The sequence below is a fragment of the Pipistrellus hanaki genome, assembly GCF_964339955.1.
Source record: "Pipistrellus hanaki genome assembly, chromosome: 15".
Classification (NCBI taxonomy): domain Eukaryota; kingdom Metazoa; phylum Chordata; class Mammalia; order Chiroptera; family Vespertilionidae; genus Pipistrellus; species Pipistrellus hanaki.
This window is the reverse complement of record NC_140517.1, coordinates 20,943,437-20,962,122: the sequence shown is the minus strand read 5'-3', so window position 1 is coordinate 20,962,122 and position 18,686 is coordinate 20,943,437. Positions and strand designations below refer to the sequence as shown.

Here is an 18,686-nt window from a genome sequence, read left to right as displayed (position 1 = left end):
CTCCGGACATGGCCCTGGACTCCCAGGATTCACATGGGACCGTGCTTGGCTTGCTCATACTTTTCTACATCCCCACCACGCTCCTTCCACCTCTGCCCCAAATGCTTGGTCTGTCCTAACAGCACATTCACCTTGGAGAACCTTCTTTCCTGTACACACGGGCGTGGCTTGCTGCCCCGGTTCTCAGCATCAGGCAAGTGCTCCTCAAGCCAGCCCTGGCCTGGGACTCAGTCCTGGATCTTGGCCCCTTAGCTATGGCCAGTCGGGTCAGTGTCCAGACCCTTAACCACCTCCTGTAAAAGGCGATTCCCACACCCATTTGTTGCAGCTTTGAGCCAGCAAGCTTGCTACCAACCATCTAGCCCTGCCACTGTATTTTATTGCCTTAGAAGAACTTCAGAGGAAAGAAGCCATGTAAAAATAAAATAAGGTCTGAAGAGACTTTAAAGTTTTTATTATTTTATATTATGCCATGCCTTGCATGGAATGACCACAAAGCAACATGCCTTCCTGGCGACATAATTTACTATCAGGGCATGGTGAGAAGGCTAGAACTCCCAGGCGTACAATCTAGTCCACTGGAAAGAACAGAGGGAAGTAAGGGAGAGAAGGGGATGGACTAAGAAGATAAATGTTTATCTCTCTCTTCTCTGTCATTCTAAGAGCGATGAATACATGACAACATAATTACTGATTCAAGGTCATGGTCTTTATAGGAAAGGAGCTTTCCTTTCCTTTCCTTTTCTTTTTTTCTTTTTTAATCCTCACCCAAGGATATTTTTCCATTCATTTTTACAGAGAATGGAAGAAAGAGGGAAAGATAGAGAGAAATGTCAATGTGAGAGAAACACATTGATTGGTTGCCTCCTGCACACACCGACCAGCTCCCGGGCCAAGGAGGAGTCTGCAACCAAGGTATGTGCCCTTGTCTGCAGTCGAACCTGGGACCCTTCTATCTACTGAGCCAAATTGGCTAAGACGAAAAGGTGCTTTCTTAGAAGTGCTAGAGCTATCAATAAATATTTGATCAATGCTCAAACATGGTTTTCATGGCCAAAATGAAATGAAAGAAAGATACTGATGAGCTCTACCTCCAAACCTTTGTCTCAAAGCAAACACTGAAAGAATAAACACCAAATGAAAGGAAGGACCGGCCCTTCACCCAGAGGGGAATCACACCTGTGTCCCTGGGAGCCTACCCATGGGGCCGCTCACGCCTGTCCTGTCTGCGAGGCCACGGGGCAGTCTGAAGCCCTGTCCTGGACTTCTTTGGGAGGGGCCTGCTTCCTTGGGTCCCAGTCTGTGTCCGGGATGAATAACCCGTGGAGATCCAGGTGCATGTCCACATCAACATATGCGCGAGCTAGCTCTGCAAAATTTTTGGCATCCAAAATAAGCAGAAAAGGCAGCTTTTGGGGATCAGAAGAGACCATGGTCATTAGGAGAATTCCTTTGGGGAAACAAAAAGAGACACTTAGTAAAAGTGCAGCCTTGAATCCCCTCCAGTTGGAGGGACGAGCTTCTCAGCTATGCCTTCCCGTCCTCTATGAATGTCAGTATCTATCAAAACAGAAGGAAAGTGAATTTTATATTCTGTGTGAGCAGAAGAGAAAGAACAGAGAAAGAACTAGGACTCAGGAGACCTGCTTCCAACCCTGGGTAGGCCAGTCCCTTTACCTCTCTGAACCTCAGTCTCTTCATTGGTAGAGTGGGATAATGTCCCTGCCCCAACAGGCTTGCTTAAGAGGATCCCTTGCATGATGAATTATAAAAGCACTTTGTAAATTACTGCAGGTGTTGCAGAATGGCTATTTCCCTACTATTTAGAAACTGACTATAGAGAATTGGTTTCGATGCTGCATTTAGGCTAACATGCGTCACTTGGCTAAATTCAGACTAGTTACATTCAAATGGCATTTGAATGAGCCCAATCCACCTCAACGCAGCCTCAGTTGCCCCCTCTGTACAATGGGAACATTTTAAGCACTCATTCTCAAGGAACAGAGGGTTAAAAATAATGCACATAACATAAACTTCCAGCAAACATTCGTGCTTCGTCCCAGGGCCTCTCAGGTTTCAGAGCCATAACTGAAGTCAGATCAGCTTGGTCTCAAATCCTATCTCTATAGGCACTGGGCGTGTGACCGTGGGCAAGTTACTTCATTCTCTTGGCCTCTCCTTTGGTGAAATGAAGACAATGCTACTTCCTGCCCATGAGAAAATGCATGGGACACACTCTCATAGCCTCAGCAGGAGGTGGTACCCTCAACCCCCAACCTCAGAGATGACAGTGACACGGGGTCCCCAGCTGGGCGCCATGCCATGCATGATCAGTAGGTAGAAAACCTCTCCCTTCTCACCTGAGGGAAGCAGCTGGCAGGCTCCATGGGACAGCCCCACCCAGGGTTCTTTGTTACCCTTTTTGGCACCCTCATGGGTGTAGGCAGGGCATTTCTGGGTCAAAGTCAGAATCAAGGAGGGAAAGGACCATCTGTCATGTGGAAATCCAACAAAGCAAGGTGGGCCTCAAACACACATTTCTAGGTGCTCCTCCCCAGAAAGTTACATGCTTAGATAATGAAGAACTCTGACCCTGCTATGAAAGTAAATTTTAAAACCAAGGTTCTACACTCCGGGAAAGCGTGGTGCTGCTCACTGGGAAGTGGCCTTTTGTGCAGCAAATAACTCAATGCAAGGAGGTGACTGCTAACCTGGGGCCAACCAGATAACCGACCCTCACCAAGGGACTTATATGGGAGCTTTAAGCCAGAGTCAGCTTGACCTCCAGAGGGGCTGAAGACCACAGTTATATGGCCAACCCCCTCCCACACCTCCCCACAGGCTCTGACACCAAGGCTCCGGGGAGTGTCCCTGGTCGGTGATACTCCACAAGTATTGTTGGCAGAAGATGGCATCCATGACTTTCCTGAGAGAACAACTGAAGCTCTACGCATGGAACTCTCTTGGATGTGGCCCCATACACCTCTTCTCTTTCAATCTGCATCCTTTTGCTGAGATAAACCATAACCATGAGAGTAACAATTTTCAGTGTGTCCTGTGATTCCTTCTACTGAAACCAAAGGTGGACTTGGGGACCACAAAACTTGAAGTTGATGTCAGAGGTATGGGTGGTCTTGAGGACTCCCTAACCCTGCAGTTTTAGATTCATACAGGCTGGGGTTTCAAAGCACAGCTCCCCCAGCTGTGTGATGTGGGCGGGGCCACTGTCCCCAAATGATGTCTCTGTCTGAGGATGTGATCACAAGCAGAATACAATGGGCGGGCTTCCCTTCCCCGAGTCTTACCGTCATCTTCCTCTTTGGCATCTGGTGTGGCCAGAAACACGGATTCCGATGGCCAGCAGTGCTCCTCTCCCCATCTTAGGGATGACTTTGTGAGAATGTCATATTTTATTATCTGCACATCCAAAGAGGAAAACATGGAGATAACTTGTTGGAAAGCATGCTTATAGTACAGAGAAAGAAAGCATGGGAGCCCCACAGAGAAAGGATTAAGCCCCTCCCATGTAGACTCCAAAATGACATCTTGGAGTCATGAAAGCAATGAGCTTCCTCCTCCAACTTGAAGCAAAGGTCCTCCTGCCACCACATAGCTGACACTACACACGGAATTCTTTTCAAAACAAAAATCCTGAATTTATCTGGTGTTTGGTATCACATTGCAGTTTTCCTATAGTTAAACAAACTAACATATCCAATGCAAACATTTCATTGATTTTAGAGAGGAAGGGAGAGGAAGAGAGAGGTAGAAACATCAATGATGAGAGAGAATCATTGATTGGCTGCCTCCTGCATGCCCCCCTACTAGGGATCTAGTCAGCAACCTGGGCATGTGCCCTTGACAGAATTAAACCTGGGACCCTTGAGTCCACAGGCCAACACTCTATCCACTGAGCCAAATGAGCCAGGGCTCCAATGCAAACATTTTAAAGTATAATACAGCCCTGGCTGGTGTGGCTCAGTTAGTTGGGCATCACCCTTGGTACTGAAAGATTACTAGTTCAATTCCCGGTCAGGGCACATGCTTGTGCTGTGGGCTTGATCCCTAGTGGGGATGTGCAGGAGGCAGCTGATGAATGTTTTTCTCTCTCTCCCCCTCAACTTTTCCTCTCTCTCTGAAAATCAATAAAAAAATATTTTTTAAAAATAAAATAAAGTATAATACAATTCTTTTGTTGTTTTAAAAGTACAGATCACTGGACTTTTAATCACCAAGAGGCCAGTTTCCCTTAGGGTATGGGGTTAGTGGGGAGTGATTGGGGGGGGGGGGGTTGTACATGTGTGTGGAAAATTAACTTTCTTAGTGTGTACTTTTCTATGTGTACATTTTTTTCAAAGACTTCCCATTTATTGTTTAAAAAGAAGATAAAAGTGGTATCTGTACAGCACTTAACCTATTCCACAAATAGCAGTTTGAAAAAACACACAACTAAATCTTCCAAGTTTTAGCTATACCCTCCCTGCTTGAGAGACCCTGTATACTTCCTAATCCTTATTGCCTACTACCTTGTAACACATAGTTGGCATTCAAAAAACATGCCTGGAATAAAGAAATCAATGGGTAAACTGCAGCCATGGCCTCTTTCCTGAGCTTCAGCCCACTAGGTATGGCTTTCTCCATGGGCTCATTATTGCTTCAAATGTCTTTGGTTCCAAACTGACCTACTCTCTGACCTACCTCCTATCCCCCAGGGGACCTCCCTCTTGCCCTCCATTTTCTAATCAAGGTCACCCAGTCTGAGAACCTGAGAACTCAGCTTTGTAGACAGACAGGACTGTTGCAAGCGGTGATCACCCAGGAATCAGTACCTTGTTTGGGCTGGGAGTCCTTTGAACGTCAAAACCAAAGATATACCGATATGGCTTCCCGTTGTGAGCGTAATTGATCTGAGGCAGTTCTAAGCCTAGAAAGAATGACACAGCTTACAAAGGCCCATCCTGAGGGCTGGAGCATCGCCCTTTGTGCAGGGCTGGGCACCCTCTCCACAAAAACGTCTCCCAGGCCAGCATCCCTGAACTCCATTCAGGCCCTGGATTGGATCAGGGTAGTCACCAGGCAGGGGCAAGGAACCTCTGATAATTATCCTGGCTCTAGTAGAAGATTCAGGAGCAAGGTACTTAAGTATATAAAAATCTTTAATTACCCAAGATAGAAATCAAAATAATTGCATGATTAAAATCAGAAGCCACTGCATTTTTTTAAAGCTCTTATAAAAAAAAAAAAGTACTCATGTGTGCGCACACGTGTGTGTGGGTGTGAAAAGAAACTTCTGAAGCTGTGTAAAGGAGTGTCAACGGGGAATAATTATAATAAATAAATATGTCAAATTCATATAAGAACCTTATGTTAAGATAATATCTACAAATAATTTTAATAACATGGGAAAGTGTCCATATCATAAGATTAAGTGTAAAAGGCTGATTATAGAATTATATCCACTATGCTAAAAAATAAAGAGAAAAATTTAGAAGCATTGCTGGGGTGATAACTTCCTTCTAGTTTATGTTTCATATTGTACACTAGGTTTCTCATTTTGTGAAATTTTCATTGTACTTATTGCTTTTATAATTAAAAAAAAAAAAACCCTTAAAATGTTATCTATGTAAATGTATATTGATATATGCCTGTGGTGTCAAATTAAATTTCTAAGGCTGTATACAAAAATGAAACTTCCCCTCTGATGAAATATGCCAGGTAGTTGGAGCCAACTGCTGATGGAAATATAATGTCCAAGAAAAGAGGAAGCAGGCATGGGCACAGCTGCCACAGAAAGGCCTCCTGAGAAGGACCAAGGCATAAATGCTTCTCAGGCTCACTGAGGAGTAAAGGGGAATGGATCCCTGAGGAGGGAAGATGTATAATCTTACAGGTGAGTAACCATGAAACTTCCAAGAGACAGGTCATGATGAACGTGAGGAGGAGGGACCTCTCACACACTTAAATCAGAAAAAGATGTCCAAAGCCCAGCTGGTGTGGCTCAGTGATTGAGCATCAACCTATGTACCAGGAGGTCATGGTTCAATTCCCCGTCAGGGCATATGCCTGGGTTGCAGGCTTGATTCCCCAGAAGGTGGCATGCAGGAAGCAGCTGATCAATGATACTCTCGCATTATCGATGTTTCTATTTCTCTCTCCCTCTATCTTCCTCTATGAAATCAATAAAAATCAATATAAGAACCTAGTAACTACCGGAGGCTGACCAACCAGAATTCAGTGCTGGACCTGCCCTCAAGCAAGCGGTTAAGGGTAATCAGGTAGGCAGACCAACAGTTAGGGGTGATCAGGTAGGCAGGCAAGTGGTTAGGGGAGATCAGGTAGGCAGACAGCCCCTCACAGGGCTGGCCTTGCCCCCAAGCAAGTGGTTAGCGGCAATCAGGCAGGCAGGCAGAGTGGTTAGGGGTAATCAGGTAGGCAGACCAGAGGTTAGGGGTGATCAGGCAAGCAGTTAGGGACAATAAAATAGGCAGATGGCCCCTTAAAGGGCTAGCCCTGACCCCCAGCAAAGAAAGAAGGAGTCTCAGGCCAGCCAAGCCATTGCACCCCAGCCTGTTGCCTGCAGAGGGAGGCCACTGGTGGCAGGGGATGCGGGCAGTGCTGTACCAATGGCAAGTAGTGGCAGTGGTGGGGGTGGGGCCAGCTGCCTGAAGCCCAGGGAAGGAAAGCCCAGATAGACCCTGATCTCAGGCCAAGCCTAGGGACCCTACCCAAGAGGTCCCAGATTGTGAAAGTGTGAAGGCCAGGCTGAGAGACTCCCCACCAAGTGCATGAATTTTCATGCACCAGGCCTCTAGTATGTATATCCTATCTAATAAAAGAGTAATATGCAAATTGACCATCACTCCAAGACACAAGATGGCCACCCCATGTGGTCAAATATGGCTGGCCCCATGTGGACACAAGATGGCCACCACAAGATGGCTGGCAGGGGAGGGTAGTTGTGGGCAGTTGGAGGTGACCAGGTTGCAGAGGAGGACAGTTGGGGGAGACCAGGCCAGCAAGAGAGGACCATTGGGGGAGGTGGGGGGGACCCAGGCCTGCAGGGGAGGGCAGATGAGGGGATCAGGCCTGCAGAAGCTCAGTTTGGGAGGGCCAGGCCTGCAGGGAAGGACAATTGGGAGGGACCCAGGTCTGTAGGAGAGGGCAGTAGGGGGGGGGGGGGACTAGGCCTGCAGGGGAGGGCAGTGTGGGTGATCAGGCCAGCACAGAGGGCAGTTAGGGGTGACTGGAACAGCAGAGGAGGGCAGCTGGGAGAGACCAGGCCTGTAGCGGAGAACAGTTGGGGGGACCACTGCAGGGGAGGACAGTTAGGAGTGACCAGACTGGTAGGGAAAGGCAGTTAGGGGTGACCAGGATGGCAGGAGAGGGCAGTTAGGGGCAATCGGGCCAGCCGGGGAGCAGTTAGGTGTCGATCAGGCTGGCAGTAGAGTGGTTAGGGGGTGATCAAACTAGCAGGCAGAAGCAGTTAGGAGCAATCAGGCAGAGGCAGGTGAGCAGTTGGGAGCCAGCAGTCCTGGATTGTGAGAGGGATGTCCAATTGCCCATTTAGGCCCCGTCCCATGGGATTGGACCTAAATGGGCAGTCGGACATCCCTCAAGGAGTCCCAGATTGGAGAGGGTGCAGACTGGGCTGAGATTGGAAAGAGTGCACTGCCCCCTACCCCTGCCCTGTGCCCAAATTTTGTGCACAGGGACTCTAGTGTGTGTGTGTGTGTGTGTGTGTGTGTGTGTGTGTGTGTGTGACTATTATAGATATAATAGTCAACCCTAAAGTAAGCCTGAAACTTCCCATCATGCTCCTGCACCCCTCAATCCTTATCTGGGACTCCATTCCCCCACACTGTAAATGGCCAACCGCAGGCACTTGGTTAAGTAAAGTCTGACTCATCCCAGTAAATTCTGCATGGCTATGAAAGCCACGTTTTTTAAGAAGAAGCCATTTCAGAACATTCCAGATAGTATAGTATAGTACACATTCCTGAAAGTATAAATGCAGAGGTTAAGAGTCAAAGAAACCTGGGTGCAGATCCTGGCTTTGCTGCCTGTTACCATGCTGACCTCAGCTTTGCTATCCACAGTTCTAAAAGGAGGAGAGGATGTGCTGGAGTTGTTCTAATAATAATGGCTACATCTCTCGGACTCTCAGCCCCTCGTGTATGAACCCATTGAATGTGGATGACAACAGGATGAAGTGCTGGGATGAAAGAACAGCTGAGCAGCTCCTAGAAGAGGGCCTGGCATCCGCCAAGCAGTTCTTTCACAAGAGAGACAACTGGATAGGTTGTGGAGGGATTATGAGGGATTTATTTATTGTCATACTTTTCAGTATTGCCCACAGTTGCTACAATAAACAGGAATTCTCAGAAACAAAAGAACTATAATGTTTTAAGTCTCCATCTCCCACACCACATGGTGAATGAGAAGAAATGGAAGTTGGTGCCTTAAGAATTAGAAATAGGCCCTAGCTGGTTTGGATCTGTGGATAGAGTGTCAGACTGCAGACTGAAGGGTCCTGGGTTTGATTCTGGTCAAGAGCACATGTCCGGGTTACAGGCTTAATCCCCAGTGCGGGGCATGGTGGAGGCAGCTGATCAATGATTCTCTCTCATTATTGATGTTTCTATCTATTTTTCCCTCTCCCTTCCTCTGAAATCAATAAAAATATGTACTTAAAAAAAAAAATTAGAAATGGCCCTGGCCAATTTTCTCAATGGTTAGAGTGTTAGCTTGTGGAAGGAAGGGTCATGGGTTCAATTCCCCGTCAAGGGCAGTTGGTTCAACACTGGCCCTGGTTGGGGCATGAGCAGGAGGCAACCAATCAATGTCTCTCTCACATCACTGTTTTTCTCTATATATATACTTTCTTTTTCTCTGCCTCCCTCATCCTTCCCTTTCACTCTCTCCAAAAATTAATGGGGAAGAAAATATCTTCACTTTTTGGTGAGGATTTAAAATATATTTTTTTAAAGAATTAGGAAATGAGATCTGTATTTTCACTTTTAAAGACTCTTAAGAGTCTGGGGTGCCACACAGAACTGGTTGTTGGATCCATGGGACACTGTTTACAAAACTGATTGTTAGTGGTCAAATTTGAGGTCATCCCAGGAGAGTCCCCAGGCTGGCACGCTTACAGAGCTTGGACCTGGCATGGGGCAGCCACCTGGGTAGCCAGGCCTTGCCACACCCAGAGTATCCTGGGCAAGCCCATTCACTAAGAACTCAAGTATTGAACGCAGACCCAGACTTTTGTCACATGGTGATAACACTGAGCACAAAAGCATTGTCCCCACTCCATGGACTTGTTATATCCCAGGGCAGAGGTTCTCAATCAGGACCATGGTGCCCCCCACCCCCCAATGGAGACTGGCAATGTCCGGGCATGTTTATGCTTGTTCCATTTCAGGGTGGGGGTCCTACTGGCATCTGGTAGGTTGAGGCTTGGGATGTGGCTCAACATCCTACAATGCTCAAGATGGCCCCACCACAAAGAATGACCAGCCCCAAGTATGAGGAGAGCCAGGTGGAGGAGCCCTGCTCTAGTGGGTGTGACTTCTATTCAAGGGGTTTTTGTTGTGTGTATAGCTCAACCTTTTTCTGAGGCCTGGTTGGCTCCTCTGTGATGTGCTGACAGTACCTGTTATGTGGAGTATCGTGAATGTGTAGAGGTAGGGATCCAAATGTGCCGTGCCTGTTAGTCCGCGTTCAGTACAGCACAGCATTTGTGGGGGGCAGCCATGAAAGTTACCAGGTCCAGTGACCACCCAGGGCCTTCCTGGGTGGGGTTTGAGGACACATGAAAGACAACTGTCCCCAAATGCTTTGCACTGGGGCATCCCAAAGAGCCTTCCTCTTTGTCTCTTGTCTGTGCGGAGCATCTCAGAATCAGAAGGAGGTATTTATTACCCAAAGAGGCCTGTGGGGCATCATGAAATTCTGCTCTCCCCTAAACACAGGGATAGAGGATGTAGCTTACCTTCACAGAGCAACTCTGGTTCGCAGTAGACTTGGTCATCTTTCTCCTTCAGGGCTCTTGCTGTCGTAGTTGGCAGTTTGATTAAATTTGAGCCCACTTCCGCATTCTGAAAGAATCAATTTTCCAACAAAAATAAAAACTTGTTAACCAGGAACAAGGAAACATTTGTTTTACTGTGTACATTAAAAAAAAATGCTTCTAGACTGTCAAACTACAGCAGGGAAGGTAGGGAGATCTGGGGGAGATAGTAGATCAACGGAAGGACTTGTATACATGCATATAAGTACAACCAATGGACACAAAACTCTGGGGAGGGAGGGTATGTATGGGAAGGGGGCCAATGTTAAAATATGTACACAGATAATAATTTAATAAAAAATGTAAAAAAAAATGCTTCTGTGTGTGTCATCTTACTATGTCCTCACATTACTCACAGGAAGCAGCTATGGCATAAACAGGTATTCTCAGTTAAAAATACGGATTGGCGATTGTAAGTGACTCCTCCAAGATCGGATAGCTGGTAGGTGGTAGGGCGGGGGCCACTAAAACCATGGCTCTTTTTTTCTACCGTGGGCCACCTTATCCCTCACAGGTGAAATTAATGTACTTTTTAAACACTGGATGATTCACCTGTAAAAGGCTGCATCAGTCATTAAAAGATTGTTTATAAAGAGTTCATAATAACATGGGAAGTACTCATGATAGAATACTGAGTGAAAAGAGCAGCAGAGTAAATTGCATACGCAGCGTGACCTCAGCCAGCTAAAATAATTACCTTGAAAAGAGCCTGGGGAGAAATAGACCAAATATTAACAATATAGCAGGCAGTGACAGTATGGAGACCTTAATTTCTTTTTCCATGTTTATCTATATCTTTAGTATATTCTCCTGTGAAAATGTATCATGGCTGAAAATAAAATAAACATGCAATAAAATTTACTTGGGGAAAAAGATATCAATCAAGGACATTCCTTGGTCTCAGGTTTCAATCAGACTTTGGTCAGTGCCTTACTGCCATATTTGTAACCCAGGAGAGGGATTTAACACAATTGATTGAATATTTATTGAGCATTTACCACTCCCTGTTTCTCCACATACTAGTTATGGGACCTTGAGTAAGTTACTTAGTATCTCTGAAATTCAGTGTTTTCACTTATATAATGAAGTATAGTAGGAATACACATTGTAGGAATGGTATATGTGTCTCCGAATTATTGTGCAGATTAAGTAATCCATGCAAATAATTTAAAGAGAGCCTGGTTAGCAGAAAGTGCTAGATAATTAGCTGCTATTGATTATATGACTGTTGTATTATTACCAATACTAGTGGCCCGGTGCACAAAATTCATGCACTTGGGAGGAGGTGTCCCCCACAGGCCTATACCCAATCACAATGTGGGATCTCTGCAATCTATCACCCCAAAGAGGTAGGCCTCCTTGATGGGGATTGACCCAAAGCAGTAGGCTGGAACCGGGGTCCCGCTCTGAGGCCAGCATGAGGCTGTGGGACTCCTGGCGGAAGCCCTGTGGAGCAGCTGTCAGGACCCGCCCCCAAGCCCTGCACACAGCATCAAGCCCCGCCCACCCTGGTGATGAATTGTGACAGCGTGACGACCACCCAGGCTTTTATTAGTATAGATTACTCCTACTACTACATTAATGCCATTACCACTGGGAGAGAATGAGAAACAAGCCCCTGCCTTGTTTACTGGGGAAAATTATTATTATGGTTGACAGAGTTTACTGGGGAAAATTATTATTATGGTTGACTTTTCATTTAAACTTTTCTCTACTTTCCAAATTTTCCAAAATGGGCTTTTATAGTGAAAACAAACCTATTTGAACAATAGCTGCTTTTGGCTGGGAAGGAGAGAAAATTTACTGCATCCTAGCTATTAAAATGCAGGGGCCCTTCAAGACATTTTTAGTTCAATCCCTCAATTTACAGAAGACCAAACTGAGGCCCAGAAAAGGAAAGTGATTTGTCCAAGGTCACACAGTGAGAAGCAGGGCCTGAGCCCAGACCTTTATCTGGCAATTCTTCTACTCAGAAGCAAGAGCACTGCAGGCAGAGGACAAAGCAGGTGCAAAGGCCCAGAGACTGGCCCGTTCCCATCCTGCAGGTCTCAACTCAACGTCCCTTCCCCAACAACTCAATCTGCAGTGTCTCTGAGGCGTGTGTCCCAACCTGCAATTATCTCTTTAGGGAGCTGCTTTCTTCTTTTATGATCTTTCCCTATGAAGACCGGGACCAGATTTTGGTCAGTGCATGGCACATACCTCCCAGGGAGTAACTGCTGAATAAATGAGTGAATGCATGACTCAGAAAGCTTTCCCTTTAACTATCAAGGGGCAAAACGTGTTTGGCCGAACGGTTGTAAGAATGAAATGCGATAAAGTGCATTAAAAAGTCACTTAGCATCCAGCATATCTATGGTTTCTTAGAAACAAAAGCTCTGGATGCCTCCACCTGTGATGCACAACGAATTGGTGGGAGGCCTCTCCTGGTGACTTGCTAGTCACATGACAGCAATAGGCCTCTTGTGCATGTCCTGGGCTTGATTCTTAGGGAGTCGATCTGCAGAGCCGTCTTAGAACTCTAGCCTGAAACTGGTCAGACTGGTTGAGGGATAAACTGAATTTTTCCACACACAGCACTAATGAACATGACTCGGCTGCTTTCGGTGGCCAACATGCTCAGCTTTGGGAAGAAATGGCTTTCCAGCCAGAATGCAACAAAATTCTGCGAGCTTACTTTGAAATCCCTACATTCAAGGGGGAGAAGAAGTCATCTCAGTAATTCCCCAAAACGCTGACTTTGGAGTTCAGCGGCCCTGGGTGTGAAATGTGACCCCACAGCTTTCTCTGTGAACTTTCTCAGCCTCCCTGAGCCCGCTTCCTCGCTTCGCTTCCTCGTTTGTAAAATTGGGGGGAAAGAGGGGGAGAACTACTCGTAATTTTTTTGGACTGGTTCTTTTGACATGCGTCTGAGGATAATGGCTAGGATTAAGTTAAATAATGGTTATAAAAATACCTGGTCCAGGGCCAGACCTATCATAATTAGTAACTGGGAGCCAGGCAGACATGCATTCAAATCCCACCGACAATTCTGCGATGTCAGGCAGGTGGCTCTCATCTGTAGTCATGGGATAATGAATCACTCGGAGGGCTGTCATCAAGATGAGGTGAGAGGCATGCAAAGCATGTAACCACCCCTAAAACTGCAGGACCCCAATGAGAATGAGGCCCACCAACCCCAGGTCTACCCATAGCAAATGGTTAAGTAAAAGGCCATTTTCTCCTCTGCCTTGGCACACGGACCTTCACAATGTTGTGGACTGGTGCTGTCCAATACGGCAATAACTAGCTACATATGGCTCTTTACATTTAATGTTTAATTGAAATTTTTAAAAAATTTAAAATTCAGTTCCTCAGCAGCACTGGCCACATTTCAATAGCACATGTGGCTAGTGACTAGTGGCTACTGCGTTGGGTGGACAAATAAGTGTTCCTTCACTGTAGCAGGTTCCATTGCATGGTGCTGGTCCCAGCTTCTAGACCTGGGTTCTCTGCCTCTGCCCCTTTTCTCCCCACTGCATGGATGCCCCAGCCAGCACAACCAGGCCAGCAGCCAGCCCTGGCCACTGTGTGGGCCTGAGGAGGACTGGAGCAGGTGCTGCAAGTAGGCTGGGGCTATTGAGGCAGGAAATTCAGGGATCAAGGGTAGCCAGTTCATGGTTGGGGTGGGGGAGGGTCCCTCTGGGTGGGCAAAACTCCACAACCCTTTCTCCTCACACTGGAGAGTGGGGAGAAAGGAAACTGCTGGAGAAAGGCCAGATCAGGGCCCCCCAAACTGCCAAGGCCAGAGTAGGGTCCCCTCTTGCTGAGGTCTAAGAGCAGAAAAGTCATCATAACACAGGGCTTAGCATACAGTGAACTGAGTGGTGGCTGTCTTATAATATTGGGTCATTTTTGCATTTGGAGAAAAAACAACAACAATAAACAAACCAACTGAACCACTCTTTCTAGGTCCAAGACATCTACCCTCCTCCCACCCCCTGCCCGTGATGGCCCCTGTGTGTGGATGACTGCCAGGAGGGAAGTCAGTGTTTACGAATCCATCTGCAGGACAAGGGCAGGGCACCTGCAGGGACTGTCTGCACACGCCCACGCCCCTCCCGGGCCAGCCCTGCCTTTCACAATCCCCACGCCACTCTACATAAACAGGCCTCCCCTTCCTTTGACCCCAGCTGGCCCAAATACAAGAGAATCTGGGGCAGCTAGGAGGTCCCAGACTTCTGAATACTTCACCATTCCCATTCTACAAGGAAATGTCCCAAGTGCTAAAGGAAGACCTTGTGCCCTTTTGGAGACCTTGATTCATGTTTTCATTCATTCATTAAAAAATATTTAAGGGCTTAATGAGAACTCTCTGAATGCCAAAAACTTTAATGGGATAAACTGCTGACAAAACAGAGTCCTGGCTCTCTTAGAGCTTCAGCAGGAAGAGGTGACTGAACAAGTTCATTACAAAGAGCTGCAGGTGCCATCTGAGTGTACAAACTCATCTGAGGGGAATAAGGACCCTGACACCTGCAGGATGACCAGGAATTTGCTTCCCAGATGCAAATTAGTATCCACTGTGGGCTCTGAGACCATGCCCACCCCTAGACCCCACTTCTGGAGGGTCTGGGCTGAGGCCCAGGAGGAGTGGATGTGGTCTCAGAGCCCCTAGGTAAGTCCGACCTGCAGCCAAGACTGGAGTGGAGATCTGATGGGAAGAGAATGGGGTTGCAGGCAGAAGGGGCAGGGATATGAGAAGGCCCCAGAATGAAGGGCATTAGAGAAAGAGTGGCATCGCCTGCAGTTCTTCCCTAATAAGCCTTTGGATGGGATGGAATTAGAGCTGCTGGATCTGGGCATAAAAGCCACGTGCTCCTGCTTGATTTCCAGATCACAATATGCAGGCGGGGCGACTTGAAAGTGAAGCAAGAAGACATTTTTTAAGGGACAATAAACAGCAATTAGAAAGCATGGCCAGAGCTACCCATCCCAGACTCACTCTTCTTTGCAAGTTTCAAAGCAGCAGATGGCTCACTTGGCGCCTTTTAAAAATACACATGCTAAACTTCTTAGCTTGGTTCCAAGGAAGCAAATCATTTTCGAGCGTGATAAAAGGTCATAAAATACTGTGGTGTGTGGGCAGTGGGAGGGAGTCTTTCCTCTCTGTCTTTTCCCCAGACTGAGGCCAACAAGAGATGGGGGCGGGGCCTCGGGACTTGCCACCTGTGAGCTTTGTGACACCCCCCCCATTGCTTCCTGGAACCAGAGGCTGCGGTTTGAGGCCCTGCACCGAGGCCCTGCCCAGAGCAAGGGGCACAGAGGGCGGTGGCTCATGTGAAGAATATGTGGGACACAGCCAGTTCATTCAATAGCCCCGGGGAGAAAGCTACATTCTTTTTCTCTTTCAAGCTTTCTTTTTCTTTTTCTTTTTCTAATATATATTTTATTGATTTTGTACAGAGAGGAAGGGAGAGAGATAGAGAGTTAGAAACATCGATGAGAGAGAGTCATCGATCAGCTGCCTCTTGCACACCCCCTACTGGGGATCTGCCTGCAACCAAGGTACATGCCCTTGACCGGAATCGAACCCGGGACCCTTCAGTCCCCAAGCCGACACTCTATCCACTGAGCCAAACCAGTCCTGGCTCTTTCAAGCTTTCTAACAGGTCAAGGAGCAAGTTAGGTGCCACTAAGTCTTTAACAGGTGATACATGTTGGAACTTTCTTATTAATGAAGGCAGTAAGTCTTGGCAAGCAACAATTTCTGGTTAGCGCATAAGACCTCTGCTTTATTCCCCTCCCCCCCCCTTTTTTTTTTAATGCTCAAGAGCACCTGCTATTTGCAGCAAGCAAGGTGGCTTTCCATTGGGTAGTGATAGGTTTTTCTTTCAACAGTGGATGATTTAAACAAACAGGTGACTTGTATATGTTAAATAGAAGTGATAGGAAATAGGGTATAAATCACAACAGAGATATGCAGATGGAGACAGGAACAACAAACATACCTGGTGTTTAAATGCAGGCCCTGCTCCCTGGTTGGGAGCTGCCTAAACTCCAGCACCGAGGAGCCTGGCAGTGAGAGTGGGAGAGGTTCCCTGGGTGCTGTGGGAGTGTCCTCTACTCCTCAGGCCTGCAGAGCCCCAAGAGGCATCAGGGGGACCCATTAGGGGTTCTTTCCAGGAGTTGTACCCCTTACCGGCCATAAGGATGGGGTTTAGAGACAGGCTGGTGCAGATAACAACCTTGGCTCTGCCATTCTGGGCTGTGTGACCTTGGGCACATTCTTTAACATCTCTGAGCCTCAGCTTCCTCATCAATTAAATGAGTCTAACATAAGGACCTCTTCCACAAGTTGTTTGGATCATTAAGTGAGGTAAGAAAAAAGAAAACGCTTAGCAAAGTACCTGGCATATGGAGTGCAGCTAGTAAATATGAGCCATCAAAATTGAATTGAAATGAATTTGGCTTCATTTAAATTAATTAAGTCATGAAAGTCAGTGAGTTCTGGAGCCAGAAGCCTCTGTAGCCTCCAAATCAAGTCCAGAACTCTGGCAGCATCACCCTAATTAAGGCTAACATCTGATCTAGTGGCCATTTTTAATGCAAGAACAGTACCATTCAACAGCAGGGCACTGGGTAGGCAAACGATGTTGAATCCCTGCCATAGGCTGACAGAAAAATAGCAAAAACGATGTTGTAGAAGAACATTTAATGTCATGGAAAGATATTTAGATATACAAATAGGTGGGGAAAGCCGTACACAAAAGAGAATGTACACATTCAGCCATGTATGGACACATACTACAACACAGATGAACCTTGAAAACATGATGCTGAGTGAAAGAAGCCAGTCACAGAAAACCATCCCTGTATGATCCATTTCTATGAAATGTCCGAGAAACACATCCTCAGAGACAGGAAGTAGATTAGTGGTTGCCTAGGGCAGGGGGATGGAGAGATTTGAGAGGTGTTATGATTAAGGGGTATGAGATTTCTTCTGGGAGTAATAAACATGTTTTAAAATTGATTGTTGTAATAGTTGAACAACTCTGTGAATATACTAAATGCCATTGAATTATACAGTTTAAATGGGTGAAAATGGGTAAATTATATGGCAGGTGAATTATATCTCAATAAAGCAATTAACCCTAGCTGGTTTAGCTCAGTGGATAGAGCAACAGCCTGTGGACTAAAGGGTCCCGGGTTCAATTCTGGTCAAGGGAACATGACTGAATATCAGGGTCAATTCCATTGTGGGGCATACAGAAGGCAGCCAATCAATGATTCTCTCTCATCATTGATGTTTCTATCTCTCTCTCTTTCTTCTTCTCTGAAATCAATAAAAAAATATATTTAAAATAAACAAACAAATAAATAAAGCAGTTAAAAGTATGTACAGTGTGATTTCCTTTTGTAAAATTAAATCACACTGTACATAATTTTAATCACTTGATCATGATATATCAATATGTATATAGTATATATAATATACATATATCAATTATGTACACACATATATATCAATCAATGTGTCTGTCTATATAGCTAGTTAGCTATGGAAAAAGAAAGAGAGAAGGGGGGGATTTGGGGGGTCAATTCAAATATATCTACAAGGGGTTTATGGGGGATTTCTTTCCTTTTTACTTAATCTATATTTTCTAGTTTCTACTATGACTATCTACTAACTATGGGGAAATAAGGAAAACCTTTTTCTGTCTCTCTTTAAGAACAGCTCATTTTAGATTTCAATGTCAACCAACTCAGCTTCCTACCTGGTACTCATGTTTTCCCAGGAATAAAATGGCCTTCCTTCAAGCCATTACCTTGTCCATGTAGAGGGGCACGGCGAACCTCTTGAGGGTGGGGAAAGGGATGATCTTGGCGTTCCCTTCTAAGCCTTCTTTCAGGTTGCTCAAGTAGAACCACTGGTACAGTCTATTGTCCTCATAGGCTATGACATCAAACAGAAGGCAGCCGTCCTCTTCGTAGGCGTTGACGTGATGAAAGACCACCATAGGGTCTGTGTAAAACTTGATGGACACAGGCTTCCCAGTCCTTTGGTTGACAATGTTAATGTAAGTCTGAAAGAAGAGACAGACCCAGTGGTCAGCTTCCCCCCTCTGCTGGCCCAGCGCGGTGGCATCAGGTACGAGACAAGACCCAGCCCTGCCATGTACTGGCTCATACCCTTCCCCCTTCCAGCCTTGTGTCCCACTCCAGAGTGCCAGCCACGCAGAAGCACTGAGTATGTGGGGCTGTCACTTGCATGTCTAGGATCATTTCTTTCCCACAGAGAGGAAGTTTGTGGGCCAGGGCTTCTGTGTCCCCAGGACAGTGTGTGTGGGAGGCCCCAGAGGGTGCACTGTTTCCCCTCCTTCACTTGGTTGTGATTCCAGGTGGGTGGCAACATGGTAGCTCCCTGGAAATGGCTGAGTTGGAGAGAACTGGCGAGGTGCCAGACCTCCAGGGCTTTCCAGCCTTCATCCACAGCCAGAGCCCCTAACACTCTGAAACCACACCTTCCCTTTTGGGTACCCTCTCCAACCTGCCCACAGAGCCTGTTACAGGGATGTGGTTGCCACAGCAACACCCCTGCCCTGGAGGGCTGAGTGACCTGGTTCTAGCTAAGGAT

General features: G+C 46.5%; 1 protein-coding gene across 4 annotated transcripts in view; it reads right to left on the bottom strand.

Annotated features, from left to right (window-relative positions):
- Positions 1-431: 431 nt before the first annotated feature.
- The window catches only part of BCO1 (beta-carotene oxygenase 1), a 79,799-nt gene continuing 61,544 nt past the window's right edge, over positions 432-18,686 (bottom strand). For all 4 annotated transcript variants that reach the window (XM_084905571.1, XM_084905570.1, XM_084905569.1 and 1 more), the window contains 5 exons: positions 17,878-18,135; positions 9,992-10,097; positions 4,830-4,924; positions 3,306-3,417; positions 432-1,450 (listed from right to left, as the gene is read on the bottom strand). In XM_084905571.1, coding sequence (XP_084761697.1) covers positions 1,212-1,450; positions 3,306-3,417; positions 4,830-4,924; positions 9,992-10,097; positions 17,878-18,135 — 810 coding nt within the window. In that variant the 3' untranslated portion in view covers positions 432-1,211. The remainder of the gene's footprint in view (positions 1,451-3,305; positions 3,418-4,829; positions 4,925-9,991; positions 10,098-17,877; positions 18,136-18,686) is intronic.